At 42.4% G+C, this 14,213-nt stretch overlaps 1 protein-coding gene across 4 annotated transcripts in view; it reads left to right on the forward strand.

Moving 5' to 3' along the window:
* The window catches only part of LOC121703817 (guanylate-binding protein 1-like), a 35,994-nt gene that overhangs the window by 16,850 nt on the left and 4,931 nt on the right, over positions 1 to 14,213 (forward strand). For all 4 annotated transcript variants that reach the window (XM_042084292.1, XM_042084294.1, XM_042084295.1 and 1 more), the window contains 3 exons: positions 3,271 to 3,449; positions 10,683 to 10,925; positions 11,948 to 12,228. In XM_042084292.1, the coding sequence (XP_041940226.1) occupies positions 3,271 to 3,449; positions 10,683 to 10,925; positions 11,948 to 12,228 (703 nt within the window). The remainder of the gene's footprint in view (positions 1 to 3,270; positions 3,450 to 10,682; positions 10,926 to 11,947; positions 12,229 to 14,213) is intronic.

Here is a 14,213-nt window from a genome sequence, read left to right on the forward strand (position 1 = left end):
CTGTTTACAGCTCTTCGAGTCACGGTAAAATGGAATTTTTGGTACATAGCTAATTTAGATAAACTTATGGTGTGGGTACTTGCGTTTCTTTAGGAATCCGCCATCTTGGTTTGTATAGAAATTAATATTAAGTAACACATACAAGTAAGAGGTTGGACATACGTGACGGTAATATGTGACGTTCCTATAAATATCTTTGATGTGTGGACAAAACAAGGCATTTGAGGACATAGTCTTGGTTTATAGAACAAAAAATAACAAGAAATTAATTGACTTTGATAGTAATCGTTAGTTGCTACCGTGCACTTTTGGTAATTCTAAAACGACATCCTCCACGTAAACGAGAGAATTTTGATGAAAAAGGGAAAACGTATTTTATTGTCATAAGTCAGATATTCTATGTTGCTGGCCAGATGTGACCGTTTACTTCCACTACTGGGATAAAGAGTTAAAGTTCCATTTTAGAGAAGAACAAAATACTATATATCTAGAACAAAATACTATATATCTAGGCTACATTAGGCTTTCATTTTAGAGAAGAGCAAAATACTATATATCTAGGCTACAGTAGGCTTTAATTTTAGAGAAGAACAAAATACTATATATCTCGAACAAAATACTATATATCTAGGCTACAGTAAGCTTTAATGTTAGAGAAGAACAAAATACAATATATCTAGAACAAAATATGATATATATATGTAGGACCCTTTAGAAATATGTGTTACTGGACCCGTTTCACTATTTCCCTATTTCTCTACATTTAAGGTGTAGGACTCAATTTCCCAGAATCCCCTAATTTAGTTTTCTAGCAGTTAATTGCACTAGATATATATTTTCTTTCTATGATTAAACCAATCTCTAATTCATGTTGTTCATGGTGGTTGGCTAGAGATCAATAGGACATTAGATTACCTTTTTAGGTAAAAATAATAGTTTCCGCTGGAGGGAGGAAGCTCTGATTTTTCCTCTAGAGGAAGTGAAGCAGCAGCTACGTTTCTACTCGGGAGGAGAACTAATGTTTGGAGACTTGAAACTGTGATGTTCGGCCCAAATATTGTATACAGTTAATAACTCTAAAAGCTAGTTTGTTGTTTATGCATTTTAGTCCAACAAGTTCGGTTTTATATCGAAGTTAAGACTGTTTCTCTTCGACCAACGGCAACAGCGTGGTCTCCATTACCACTCAGTTCTGAGGCTAACTTGAAGCTGAGGCTAGTTAAGTGGCTGACTTGCTGTGTGCCTGGACTGTGGTTCGCCAGAGACTACCGTTCCCGTGTGTGTGTGTGTGAGGAAAGCAACGGACAGACAACGAGTGAAGCTGAGGTAGCCTGCTCAACCAGCTATACCAAACGCTTGCTGGGACTTCGTTCTACTGGCCAGCGTGTGAGGTCACGCCATTTTGCAGCAGTTCGAGGTTGCGTGAGTACCAAAGTGAAGCCAAGGAAAGATAGCGACATGGGACTGTGTAAAAGCAGCCTGCGTTAATCGTTTCTTTACTAACATGGATTACTGACATTCCTTGGATTATACATTATGTGCACCAACGTGACGACTGGGCCCCAACGTTAGTTTCAAATCCAAGCGCTTGGTTTAGTGTCATATGGTACTATTTTAACTAATAGGCCTATTTGAACTTTCACTTGTTCACTTGCAACAAAGACACATATTGAGTAACACGAATTGTCATTGACAGTATTATGGTGTATTTCATGTAGCATTGTTCAGGGTAAAAGTTTAATTAATGTAAACTAACTGGTATTGCATAGATTTCGAATTATTATTGAATTGAATTACCATACATTACTATTTAGAAGTATGATGTAGGAAAGGCTACAATATAATTCATTACAACTTAATTGAAAGATAGTGATTGAACTTTTAAAAAGGGTTTAAACTTTTTGCCATATTATTTTCTTATGTCATATTAAACTGAATTCTAAAAGTTAAAAGATAAAGGGTACAATAAATGTTTTATGTTTCAAGTCCCCTTACATGGTTGCATAGTATTTCATTTAGGATAAGCCATACAGGTAGAAGTCACTTTACATTTCTGAGGATTTACACATTTATATCAGGGCACTGGTATAGTAATTCTTCAGTGGAGGCACCGCAACAGTTAATTATTCTATTGACATTTTTTTTTCCTTCTACCTTTTTCTACTAGTGTTACTATATACTTAAATGGTAGACGGTAAGTCCAGCAAATTGAGAACCTAGGATCCTGTTTATGTTTAGTCTGTTTATGAATGTGACTCCAGTATATGTTGAGACATAGGGGAGAAAAAAAAGGGTTACATTTAGAACAAAATACTATATATCTAGGCTACAGTAGGCTTCAATTTTAGAGAAGAGCAATGATTAATTGAATGAATCGATTCATTTTGATTCATTAATTACAGAAAGAATAACGCTCGAAATTAGCACCTGCCAAGCGCCAATGGCTAGTATATTTTTGTATTGGCGGCTGAATTATGGCAGGTACTGCGCCACTTGTGAAAAATGGCTGCTTATGAACTGCGAGAATAGGCTAGGCCTACTTCAGTCTGTCACATTAAATTGGCTTGCCATATCAACTCTGCTTTGCATTGGTGCTCTGTTCGGCAACACAAATAGTTCACTTCATACAACTTGCGCTTGTGATTGAAATATATTGTTCAGTTGTTAACGTTTGCAAATTGCGGTAGGGGTGGAGAAAGGTACTGGTTATCTGATGAACTGCAGGTTTGAAAAATACTACGTTAACAGTCAATAAGTCAAAAAATGCCTCATGAAGAGGAAAAAACATATATAAGTCGCACCGGACTGTAAGTCGCATTTATTTAGAAATTTATTTCACAATATCCAAGACCAAGAACAGACAGACTATGTAACTATACACATAGAGGCCAAAAAGATTGAGAATTCTGCCGGGAATCTTAATATGTATGATTTTGTTAATGTGTGTGTCTGCGCGAGTGTCAATCAATCGTAACAGTCTGCATAATCTTGGCAGCCAACCTTATAGTGTATCTCTGTAAACATTGTTGCAATGCCTCGTCATATCTGCCTCGTTTTAACGCAGAGCTAGAGTTCAGTAGGGTGCCAGCCGCAGGAAAGAAGCTTCCTCTGAACCTGCTGGTTCAGGTGCGGAGAGACCTGTAACGCCTCCCTGAGGGGAATGAGGTGGACAGTCTGTGGTTGGAGTGAGAAAAGTCCAGTCTTTGATAAACTGAGGTGCAGCATAGCATGAGATAGAGGTCCCATTCTCCTAAACAGCTCCCCCTACAGGTACGTGACAGAACTGACAGAGCACATCAAGGTGAAGTCCAGCGGTTATGACCAGACCACGGAGCTGATGCGTGTGTCCTTTGTGTGGACAGTCAGAGACTTCACTCTGGACCTGATCCTGAACGGCACACCCATCACTGCTGACCAGTACCTGGAGAACGCCCTGAAGCTCAAACCAGGTGACACACACACACACACACAAATATACATACTCACACTAGCTCAAACCAGGTGATGCACACACTCACATACACATATATACATACACACGCACTCTCACACATGCACAAAGATATGTACATACTCGCACATGCACACACACACAGATATTCATTCATACATACAGTGGGCAGTGCTTCGACTTGGCCAGCTTCACTCGCGGTCCGCGCAACTTTAATTTGTATTTTTCCAGTGAGACGCTGCAACAACCCAAACAACCGGTAGATGGCTCAAGTGAGTGTCTCGTAAAAAGAAATGGAGCCTGGAAAACCCTACACAGACTTCACTACAGACTTTAGCAGACTGGTTTAGAAATAATTTAATAGCCAGAAATATGCCTGCCCTAATAAAGAAATATTTGGTTAACTGCGAGTGAATCCCGTTTGCAGCCGTAGAAGAAACGCAGGACAAATGAAACATTCTGGTTTTCTCCGAGTGCAACGATGATAGACAGACATCATTTGGACAAAATATAGAGCATATTAACCTCCGTTGCTCAGCCAAATGCCTTCCTGTTACGTCCTGTTATCACGGAGTTACAGGCGATAAACGATTTTTGATGGTCACAAGTTTACTTCATTAGCGGTTTATTATTTTTTTTTTTGATTATTAAAGAGTGTTTTTCATTTAAAGGTTTGACTTCGTGCTTATTTAGTAGAGCATTTAGTGCTCTCCCCAATCCCAGACGTTCACATTGCATGTTTGTTTGTAATGGATGCAACCGCGAGATAGGCTATGCGTTTGACAGCAATGAGTGGTTAACAGACATGAACCAAGACATATAGCCCAGCAGCAATCTAGGGACTGTTCGTTATTTATTGAAGGGTCCACCGGTGGAATTTTGAGTGCTTCAGTTGCAAGTTGCATGACCCTCTCTTTCCTGCTAGAAATTGTTCAATGACCCTCCGACAGAAATGTTAAAAAAGACATGACCCTCCCCTGCCAATTGTCGCTGTCTTCCGCCCGCGCCACAGCCACACACTGTGATAACATTCTTAAATCAATCTTTCCCGTGAGCTTGCATGCTACCAGTCCTTCCTTTTCAAATGTGTTGCGCCTGTTTGCACAATTTCACAAATAATCATATGTGATTAATAATATGACAAATAATCCCTGTGCACGGGGACCGAAACAATGCATGCCAACTTTTTCTGTGTTTATCAGGTATTTTAACTTTCCCCCGCTGTCTTGCCGTTTTAATGTTTTCCCGTAGAATATCCCATATTTTAATAGCCTACTCTCATAACAGCCCTGCCATCGGGCCTGTCTCTGTGTTGCCCTGTTGCTACCCCTTGCCCTTCCAACGAAACAGATGTCTTCAAATAATCGTTTTCCTTGCTTGAAGGCGAACTTAGAGTGATGTTAACATATTTAAGTTTAACGGCGTGATTGTCGTGAGAGCACAATTCATTGGCGCTTGCATGTTCGGTCTTATGTCTACGTGCGCACCTGAGGCTACTCAGCTACAAGAGAAATAATTTCCCGTTTGTATGTTCACTGCAAGTTGGCCTACCATAACTTACCAACTCTGCACTGTAGACCCTAACTGGCTATTTATATTTTTCTGTGAAATAAGCAAATGTATTTGTTCAACTGAAGCAGAATTATGCATAGGCTACTTGGAACATAATACATTTGACAAAGGACAGATGTATGTTGCTAGTGACAATATTAACTTTCAGTGTTTTACGATGTGTTTGTCATGGGGAAGTGTTTTTCCCCATGCATTTATTCTAGGTTACTGTCAGTGACTGCCGTGAGAGAAGCGGGTTCTGTGTTTCGTTCAGGTCAGTGACTGACGCGAGAGAAGAAGTCTGTGTTGTGTTGTGTTGCGTTGCGTTAATTTATTTTCATTGGGCATACCGTGCCGTGCCGTCCACATCTCTTCAGTTCTGACGAAGCCAAAATTACTCCTTTTGAAACAATGAGTGCAGGAAGCGCGTTTGGTTATATTGCTTGACGGGGGGGATCCCAAGCAGCTTTCAGCCATAAGGCTACTTTGAGAACATTTCAATTCACCCGATACTAATATTCAAAATGTTGAAAACTATTTCGGCATAGCCTATAAAGCAGTTTAATTAAATGGAATGTTAGTTGAAAACAAACGAGCTACTTGGTGAGGCTTGGCCTCACAGATGCGCTCGTGCCTTAGATGGCAGGAAAAATCTTCACGATAGGCCTATTAACTAACCACCCGATTCACGTTGGCTGGGGGTAAGGGCCCATCAGACATTTGTGCCCAGTTAATCCGGCCCTGCCCCCAACAAATCACACCTTCCCACCTCTGACAGCTTAAAAGAAGTCAAGAGGATTCCTTACTCACAGACCTATTCACAAACCTGCGGCATTTTGCCGTGTTTTGAAATCCTATGCAGCTACAGGAGCTTCCAATCGCGAGGAAGCAATTTTGCATTGTAGGCATAACTAACATGCAGTAACGCCGCCAACAACAACCAAAACTAGGCTAATCATTGTCAACATGTAAATTAAATGTAACATTATTGTGAATCAAATTAAAATGTTCTTTTGCAAACGTAGGCATAGTAACAGAATAATTTAATAATGTTACAAAGATACTACATCAATCCGTATGTTTCATTAGGCTACCTAGGCTATTTGTTTTGCCTTGATTCATTTAGGCTAGGCCTTTTTATTCAGGGGCCGTATTCACAAAGAATTTTAAGGCTAAAAGTAGCTCCTAACTGGCAAATTTAGGAGCAACTCCTAAAAATAATGGGCGTGTCACTCCTAACTTTAGGACTCCTAATTTTTTCACAAAAAGTAATTCACAAAGCATTTTAGACCTAAAAGTAGCACATAAGTCTGGGACAGCTTAAGTCGAGAGGACTCCTAACTCACTAAGACCTATTCATAAACAGCTTTTTTGTGGCATTTTACGTTGCGATGTTTTGAAATGCGTAGCCTATGCGCAACAGGAGCTTCCAATCGCGAGAGAACAATTTTGCATTCATAAAAGGGATGCAATAACGCCACCAACAACAACCAAAACTACTCATTGTTAACATGTAAATGAAATGTAACGTTTCATTGTGAATCAAATTAAAATGTTCTCCTCTTTGCAAACGTAGCCTAGGCATATGGTGACAGATTAATTTAATAATGTTGCAAAGGTAGGCTACTGCATCAATCCATAGGCCTATGTTTCATTAGGCTACTAGGCTATTTGTTTTGCCTTACTCTTTATTCATTTAGGCTAGGCCTTTTTATTCAGTTATTAATCATCTTCCGTCCTTCGCACTACTTGTGTAGCGCACACATTCTCCGACCTGTCACCTGTCAGTCATCATCGGAAGAGAGGTGTTTGGAATTCCAGCGTTACAATCGTCAGCCAATCAAGGTGGTCACTTCAGTCAAGCTCGTGCATGAGTAATGACGTCATCCATAGCCACAAAGACTCACTCCTAGTTTAGGAGTTGTCTGAAAGGCTTTGTGAATAACTTTTAAGAGAAAACTCCAAGCTAAAATCTTTAAGTGCGATTTAGGAGTAGCCTACTCCTAGTAGTAAGATAAAAGCCTTTGTGAATAGCCTACGGCCCCAGTTATTCATCATCTTCCGCGTCCTTGTGTAGCGCACGCATTCTGAGACCTGTCACCTGTCACTCATCATTGTAAGGGAGGTGTTTGGAATCATGCCCGCGTTACAATCATCAGCCAATCAAGGTGGTCACGCTTGCCCATTTACCCAAATTAATGGTCGAATATTACTGATGATCATTGTTATTTAACCCTTTAGGCGCCAGAGGTTTTTTTCCGAAACGATCAATTTTGACATCTTCATTTCAAAAGGCTTTATCTTAAAAGTGATAAGAGATAGAGACTTTCTGTAAATTAGAGAAATATTAAGGATGACCCAAAGTTTATGTAGAGATTAAATGTTTATATCTAATTTGCATATTATGACGTCATATGGTGGCGGCCATCTTGGATTATAGAATTTTCATGAAAAGTCGCATGTTTGAATGATAAAATGCACCACTTCTTTCCCCCCAAAATGTCCCTCACCTTCTGTATGCTATATTGCACAATACTGAATGCTCAGGTAAACAGTAAGTAGTGAACAAACTGTGTAAATCATTGCTAATAAATGGTCGAAACAAACCAAATGCATGTAGCGGTAGACTGGCCTTTTGCTGTAGAGATTTTCCATTTACTACATACAGTAGGCACTCTGATTCCATGTATGGGGCACATATAGATTATTCAGATGACACACAAACACAAGTAGACAAGACCTGTTTAGTTCAAAAGCTCATTTGCCACGGCAAGGCACAGATCAGGAGTGAGATGAAGAGACAAGACAAGAGACAATGTTAGTATTTTTTTTCTTTTTGTTGTTTTTGTTTATGTTTTTTTTCTTAGCTGACAAAGACACACACATCACAAGGACATGAACACACAAAAAGGAACACATAGTGTATGTCCTAAATGATCAGGGAAATAGATAGCAAATCAACAGTGTAAATCATTACTAATAAATGGCTGACATTTTTTTTTTATTTTTTATGTAGCAGGCCTTTTGCTGTAGAGATAATGACTCCCTATCCCTATCCATACAGGGCCGGCATTCCCATCATCTTGTGATAGACTATGCATGACCTAGTGTGTGTGTGTGTGTGTGTGTGTGTGGGAGAGGGAGAGGGAGAGAGCGTGTCACCACCTCCACCATGCGAGCAGCATGGCCAGATCTGCCTCGCGCGCGCCGAGTGGAGAGAATTTGCGCAGCTCGGACTAGGCCTACTGTCATTCTCATTGCGACTACCCACACTACCACTACGTTTCCCCCTAACTCTCCTATGAGCACTTCGACCTCGTCTAACATACCCAGTCGCATTAGACAAAGGCTCCACCACGTTACTGTCGCCGCGATTGTGGAGAGGCAAAAGACAGAAGCTAGCGCTATTAGGCTACCTCCAGCCTTGTTCGCCACACCACTAACACCCTGCTAACTTCCCGATGAACACTCCGAACCCGTGAAACATTATTCCCACCAGTGACATTGGGCAAACGATTCAACGTTTGTGCTTGGTGTAAGCTAAACTATGGAGTAAACTCTCACTTTGTCCAGCTGCATCATTGAAGGCAGGGACGCATCTGAAGCCTCACAAAACGAATCACCGTCATTTCCTGAAGGCAGATATTCCCCTTCAGAATCAGGGTCCGCGAATAGAAGACCCAACACTTCATTTCAGGTAAACTTTTTTGATGCCATTAGACGATAATCTAATGCAAATACTCGCTAACGTTGACAATATCGCTCTGACTAAGTGGCTCACACGCACACTAGCTCCGGTATTGCACGCACTGATTCAATGCGCTGTAGCTCAAAACTTTTGTTTAAACCATGACCTTTTTCGGACTCGGGGATGACGTATGACATGTCTGCCACCTAGTGGAGTGGATGTCGAACGAAATATGACACCCTATTTGACTAAATCGGCCGTTTTATTCAGTACCGCATCTTGTCGAGTAAACTCGACAGTGGCGCCTAGAGGGTTAAGAACATGCAGTGTGCGTAGGGTACCAAAAACATCTTGCTCATAAAAAAGCATCATAACGCACATTCTGGCGGGTCTGTTATTTACTGTAGGCTGCGCAAACCACAGGCCTTTATTTTGGGCAAACCTGCATGCATTCATTCATTCAACCTTTATTTATTCTCGGAGGGTCATTGAGGGAAGCCCTCATTTTCAATGAAGCCGAGATTACAGAAGTGAAGCAAAGCGCTCCACAAACAACATTCGAGGCCTTCTGTTGAAGAATTTTATATAAAGCCTGCGCTAACAGTAATCCTCCTGCCCCTGATAGGCTTACCACAGGCTGTGGATAGTGTGGAATGTTCAAGTAATAACACAATCCAATGTGTGTCTCAATTGTCCCCCGCTGACCACCTCACACATTTCTCTAGATTTTGCAACGAACTTACATGACACAATGCCATAAAATATGCCAGTTTTAGGACACAGAATAATGTTTGTAATGATACCAGGTAGGCCAGGTATTGTCGAAGGTGCATGGTGAAGTGAAATTCTTACTTTGGAAAAAAAAAATTTGCCGATATCATCGCCGATCATCAGAATATTGCAACAGATTCTGTGTTCTGGACTGCAGGTAACTTGTTAAGCCAGTGGTTCTCAAACTTTTATTTCATTCCCCACTTTGATCAAGGGGCATGACTGATGATAGTGGAGATAACGTGTTATCCCGAGGCTTTTGCAAGTCAGCATCTTCGACGGTAGTCTATTAAAAAAGTTTTCGATGTCCCAAACGGAGAGCCATACTTTATTGTTTGTAACGATCTCTATGCTACTCACAAAAATGTAGGCATGGGGACATGATGAAGTAGGCTATCCAACTGTCGTGTGTTAAATTATTGTGATTACGAGCCAGTGGTTTGCAAACATTATGCGTGACTCGGACATCTAACTATGCGTCCTCGCATTCGCAAAATGAGGACCAGTGTTTTGTCAAATTGCAAATAGCTATTCGTTTTAACTATTTTTTATGATAGTATGAAGTGCTTTTTGTATAGGCTACTATCTTAATCTTGGAATATGGGGAGGGAAGTGGCGCGTCTGCAGTCAGCCAAATATGAATGTAATTCTGCGGCATAAAGCAGATGTATTTGTTTATTGTACAGAAAAATAAAAATGACATGTCAAGCAGTCAATTGACTACATTGCAGTCAAGAAGTAGGGCAAATTAAGACACTGTTTTGATTTGCGTAGTTGCATTACCCCCAACACTGACAATAACATAGACAGCAAATTATATTTTTTCGTTTTGTGGAGCGGCACCAGTAGGCTATTAAAAGCAGATTTCGATTTTCGCTACCACCGTGTAGTCAAGCCTTAAGCCATACCCAAGTAGCCTTAATCGAGGTAATGTTTAATTACAATTTATTTTGTTATTGAATTCGTAGGCTGGGATTCCTCTCGGTAACAATTACGTTTAAAGGTAGCCTAGCCTCCTGCTTTTTCAGAAGGGGCGGCAGTCAGGCTACTGACAGAGCGATGTACAGTGGCAGAGCGACGCACAGTGGCTGAAAGTGGTACTAAAGCTTCACGCAGCTTCACGCCTCGTAATGCGCGACTGAAGTGGCCATTTGAAAGCGATGCCCACTGTACACACACACACACTAGTGGCTTAGAGGTTTTGTTGTGTTGTGTTAATAGGCCACTCTGCTGAGATCTTGAGACACAACCAGGTGCGTCAGGGCCTGAAGGATTTCTTTGCTGAGCGGCGCTGCTTCGCGTTCAAGCCTCCGGCCAGCACCAAGAATATGCGGCGCCTGGAGGAGCTGACAGATGCAGACCTGGAAAGCGACTTTGTGGAGGTGGCCAAGCAGTTCTGCAGCCACATCTTCAGCAGCGCCAAGCCGAAAACCATGAGAGGAGGCCTAGGTGTCACCGGCAGGAGTGGGTAGCACCAGTATCCACTATTAATGCCCCAGTGCCAGGAGTGGGTAGCATCAGTATTAATGCCCCAATGCTAATGCCTCAGTGCCAGGAGTGGGTAGCATCAGTATTAATGCTCCAATGCTAATGGCCCAGTATTAATACCCCAGCACCAGTGTTAATGCCCCAGGAGTGGGTAGCACCAGTATTAATGCCCCAACACCAGGAGTGGGTAGCATTAGTATTAATGCCCCAGTGTTAATCCTCATCACATTAACATTTAGTCATTTAGCACACACTTCTCATCCAAATGACATAAGGCATGTTAATTCTATTACAAAAGGCACTACATTGGCCCCAGTGCAACTTGAGGTTGGGGTAGTTAGTGTGGTAGTAGGGGTCATGTGTGCTAGTTAGCATTAGCTGGCATATAATGGGCATATGTTCTAATTAGCATTAGCTAGTATATAATGTGTCATGTGTGCTAATTAGCGTTAGCTGGCATATAATGGGCATGAGTGTTAGTTAGTGTTAGCTAGTATACAATGGGTCATGTGTGCTGGTTAGTGTTAGTTGGTATATAATGGGCATGTATGTTAGCATTTGCTGGTATATAATGAGCATGTGTGCTAGCTAGTGTTAGCTGGTATATAATGTGTCATGTGTGCAAGTGTTATAATAGGCATGTGTGCTAGTGTTAGCATTAACTGCTATATAATAGTCATATGTGCTAGTGTTAGCTGGTATATGATGGGCATATGTGCTAGCATTAGCTGGTATATAATGGTTATGTGTGCTAGAGTTAGCTGGTATATATAATAGTCATGTGTGCTAGAGTAAGCTGGTATATAATGGGCATGTGTGTTTGTGTTAGCATTAGCTGGTATATAATGGTCATATGTGCTAGCGTTAGCTGGTATATAATGGTCATGTGTGCTAGCGATAGCGGGCATGTGTGCTAGTTAGCATTAGCTGGTATATAATGGGCATTAGTGCTAGTTAGCGTGAGCTGGTATGTAATGGGTATTTATGTTGTCCTGCAGTGCTGGGCAGCCTGGCAGAGACGTATGTGAAGGCGATCCGCAGTGGGCAGGTGCCCTGTCTGGACAGCGCTGTGGAGTCGCTGGCGCTGATCCAGAACGGGCGGGCCGTGACCGAGGCGCTGGAGTTCTACGAGAAAGAGATGGAGCGCTGGGTGCGCTTACCCACCGAGACACAGGAGGCGCTGTCTGAGATTCACGCTGCTGCAGAGAAACAGGCCGTCAGCATCTTCATCAGCGGATCCTTCAACGACCAGGAACACAAGCACCAGCTCGAGCTCATGGTACAACACTCCACACTCATACACACACAGGCACACACATCACTTGCAGACACACTCACACTTACCTTACACACACTCGCCATACAGTATACACACCATACATACATCCTGGACCTTCAGTTTGGTACCTGCAGCCGGTTGCACCAGTTGAACGTAAGTTCCATCTTAGCTTAGTTCTAACGTAAACTGGCACTATGTTAAAGTTTACGAGCTACTAAAATTTATCGGGTTGCACCACGCTAAATAGTTTCAACGTAACACTAAGTTATGACTTAAATTACACACTAACTTACACCCCCCTCTCCCTAGGTGTAAGTTCCGTCGTAGGGAATTTGTTAACATGTTTTTTTTTTTTTATTTAAATAGTGGGAATGTTACATTTAACGAAGTATAAGTCGAGAAGAGTTACATGTACAGTATACGCGACCGATTACACACATTTCATTTACTTGAGCAGTGTTTGAATGATGTTTGTAGCCTAACGTTAGCTATCCACTGCGTTAGCCTACGTTAGGCCAAGTGGTGGCTGAAATGCAACAAAATAAAGTCTGTTTTTTACAAATACAATGTTTTATCATAGGCCTACAACGTTACAGCGAGCAAACGTTAACGTTACCAACGTAAGTGATGTGACTCTGTGACACTTCCGATGTCATAAGTGATATTGATTGGTTGTCAATGGTAAAAACGTCATTCTATGCGACAATATTTTGATTTAGTAGTTACTAACTACGGTGTACCTTAAGTAGCAATGGTGCAACAGGAAAAGAATGCAGCGCTAGTTTAAAACTAGTTCGTTTCAACGTAAGGTTTAAGACCTTACACCTAATCGACCTTACGTTCTACTGGTGCAACCGGCTGCAGAACCTTTAGCTTGACATTGATACAAAGCCTATGGCAGGGCATTCAGGCCCTCACGGACTACAAGCCCGCGCCACAGAGCTGTGAGAGCAACATCCCTCTGCTCAACAACCTGAACCGCTTCTTTGCTCGCTTTGAAGCACAAAACAGCACCTGCCCACAGAAGACCCATCCCCCTCTACATGAGCAGCCCCTGTGCCTCTCTGCCGACAGCGTGAAGAGGACACTTGCTGCTATCAACACCCGTAAGGCAACAGGTCCAGACAACATCCCAGGTCGTGCGCTGAAGGACTGCGCAGGGGAGCTTAAGGATGTCTTCACAGACATCTTTAACACTTCCCTGAAGCAAGCCATCGTCCCATCATGTTTCAAAGCTGCCACCATCATACCTGTGCCGAAGAAAACTGCTCCATCCTGCTTCAATGACTACCGCCCTGTGGCACTGACACCCATCATCATGAAGTGCTTTGAGCGGCTTGTCATGTCACATATCAAAGCCATTCTCCCCCCCACCCTGGACCCCTTCCAGTTTGCATACCGAGCCAAGCGGTCTACAGAGGATGCAATCTGCTCTGCCCTCCACCCAGCCCTCACCCACCTGGAAAAAAGAGACTCATATGTGAGATTGCTGTTTATAGACTTCAGTTCTGCATTCAACACCATAATACCACAACAACTCATCTGCAAACTGGACAAACTGGGACTCAGTACCTACCTCTGCAACTGGCTACTGGACTTCCTCTGTCAGAGGCCCCAAGTAGTACGTGTTGGCAACAATACCTCAAGCAGCATCACACTGAGCACAGGGGCCCCCCAAGGCTGCGTGCTCAGTCCGCTGCTCTTCACCCTGCTGACGCATGACTGCACTGCAACCTACAGCAACAATCACATAGTGAAATTTGCTGACGACACAACTCTGGTGGGTCTCATCACCAAGGGCGACGAGACTCAATACAGGTTGGAGGTCGACCATCTGACCACGTGGTGCAGGGACAACAACCTCCTGCTGAACGTCAGCAAGACCAAAGAGATTGTTGTTGACTTCCGGAGAGGTCACACCCAACACCTGCCACTGACCATCGACGGTGCTGTGGTGGAGAGAGCGAGCAGCACCAAATTCCTGG

This window comes from Alosa sapidissima, chromosome 2 (assembly GCF_018492685.1).
Source record: "Alosa sapidissima isolate fAloSap1 chromosome 2, fAloSap1.pri, whole genome shotgun sequence".
Lineage (NCBI taxonomy): Eukaryota > Metazoa > Chordata > Actinopteri > Clupeiformes > Clupeidae > Alosa > Alosa sapidissima.